Here is a 1,843-nt window from a genome sequence, read left to right as displayed (position 1 = left end):
TAGGTGATAAGAGATACTGACACAAGTTCTAAGCTGCACCTGTACGGTGCTACTTAAATCATTACTTAAGTGAGGCAGGACTGGTCTTGCTCTGTGGACAGCTTTTACCTAGCTGTATTAATGAATTTCAGTGTAAACAACTAATCCTTTAGATTGGGACAGGGCTGTTTTCACTATTGAAGCATTTTCCCTGTGATAAATGTATCCCTGTGTTACAGATTTAGATAACAACATAAGATGTCTCTTCAAATAAACATAATAAAGGTGAGATTTTTCATCTGCTGTGATAGAAAGATGAGTGCAAAACCTCTGTTAAAATCCTGCAAACAGTAAAATGCAATTAAATTTTTTTTCTAGGTGAACATGAAGTTAGGTATGACCATAATATACACTTATGGGACCAACTGTTGCGTACTTTGTCAAAAGGCATATCAGCATTTTGTATGTCATGGATAAAGTTTGCCCTTTCCCAAAAAGGTATGTAAAGTCAGTCAGACAGGCTATATCTTTTAATGAGCAGTTTGATACAGTTTCCATTGTCCTTAACGCAGTACTAGGGATAGAGATTTAACATTTCATTTTGAACGGGATTTAGAAGAAGAACGTCAGGCATTGAAAGAAGATCAAAAAATATGTCGGAGTAGGGCACAGAAATATTTGACAGAGACAAACAGAAGAAGAAGGTAAGTAACAAGGGTTTCTTTGGTGGGACATTGTAAAAAAAAAAAAAAGTCAAAACCTTGAGACGGCTCACTATATTTTTACTGTTTGTACGTTCACATAGTTAAATAGCCTCACTGCTTTGTTCTAGAGGAATCTGGGCTGAAAAGTTTCACCAATCCAGTTTCTTGCTATAGGACAAAAATATAAAAGGAACAATATTCTGAGTTACTCACTATTTTTTGGAAACTCACTGTAGTCACCTCTTATTGTATAAAGTAAAGGTAAGTGGTGCTTTCATTTTATGGATCTGCATTTCTAGTTTTGTTCTGGTTTTCATTAGCTTCAATGGATGTGTGAAAAACACATTCAGCTGTACAGTGTGGGTCAGCAGGCAGGCAGTTGTTGTTGGCTTCTGAAGTGTATGCTTTTCTGTCTGCATGGCATAACAGCTGCACAGCCTTCCCTACGTGGTGGTGCTTTGTGCTCCCACCTCCCAATAAACACAGTGCAAAGTCTTTCTAGGATTATGTTTATAATAGTTACTCTGCACTGACATTTTAAACAGAGCTTTGAATATTCTGCCTTTCTGCATACGTGACAATGCAAACTCATGAACTATTCTGTGACAAATGGATTAAGTAAATTATACATTGAGATGTTTCAGTGAAGTGCTGTAAATAGTTTAATAGGCATAGGGGGCTTTTCCCTAGCATTGAGATCGTACTTGCACATACAGGATACTAGGCTCTGTATACTGTAGAGGCAGCTGGGTTCCTCCCTGAGACAATTCAGACCAGCTTCCTCTGCCTAGTGTTAACTCGTTAACACTCGTCTCCCATAGTTTCCGTATCAGATGATTTCTGTTGTACAATGTTTATTTATTGAAATATGTTGCTCCCACCTCCCAATAAACACAGTGCAAAGTCTTTCTAGGATTATGTTTATAATAGTTACTCTGCACTGACATTTTAAACAGAGCTTTGAATATTCTGCCTTTCTGCATACGTGACAATGCAAAGTCATACACTATTCTGTGACAAATGGATTAAGTAAATTATACATTGATGTTTCAGGGAAGTGCTGTAAATAGTTTAATAGGCATAGGGGGCTTTTCCCTAGCATTGGATCGTACTTTGCACATACAGGATACTAGGCTCTGTATACTGTAGAGGCAGGGGGG

General features: G+C 37.7%; 1 protein-coding gene across 1 annotated transcript in view; it reads left to right on the top strand.

Moving 5' to 3' along the window:
* The first annotated feature begins 394 nt into the window (after nt 1-394).
* The window catches only part of CEP126 (centrosomal protein 126), a 41,813-nt gene continuing 40,364 nt past the window's right edge, over nt 395-1,843 (top strand). The window contains 2 exon segments of the mRNA XM_009287766.1: nt 395-477; nt 552-683. Of these exon segments, the coding sequence (XP_009286041.1) occupies nt 395-477; nt 552-683 (215 nt within the window).

Source organism: Aptenodytes forsteri, unplaced genomic scaffold (assembly GCF_000699145.1).
Source record: "Aptenodytes forsteri isolate BGI_AS27 unplaced genomic scaffold, ASM69914v1 Scaffold413, whole genome shotgun sequence".
NCBI lineage: Eukaryota > Metazoa > Chordata > Aves > Sphenisciformes > Spheniscidae > Aptenodytes > Aptenodytes forsteri.
Note: the sequence above shows the minus strand (reverse complement) of the source record. Positions and strands in the feature narration are given on the sequence as shown.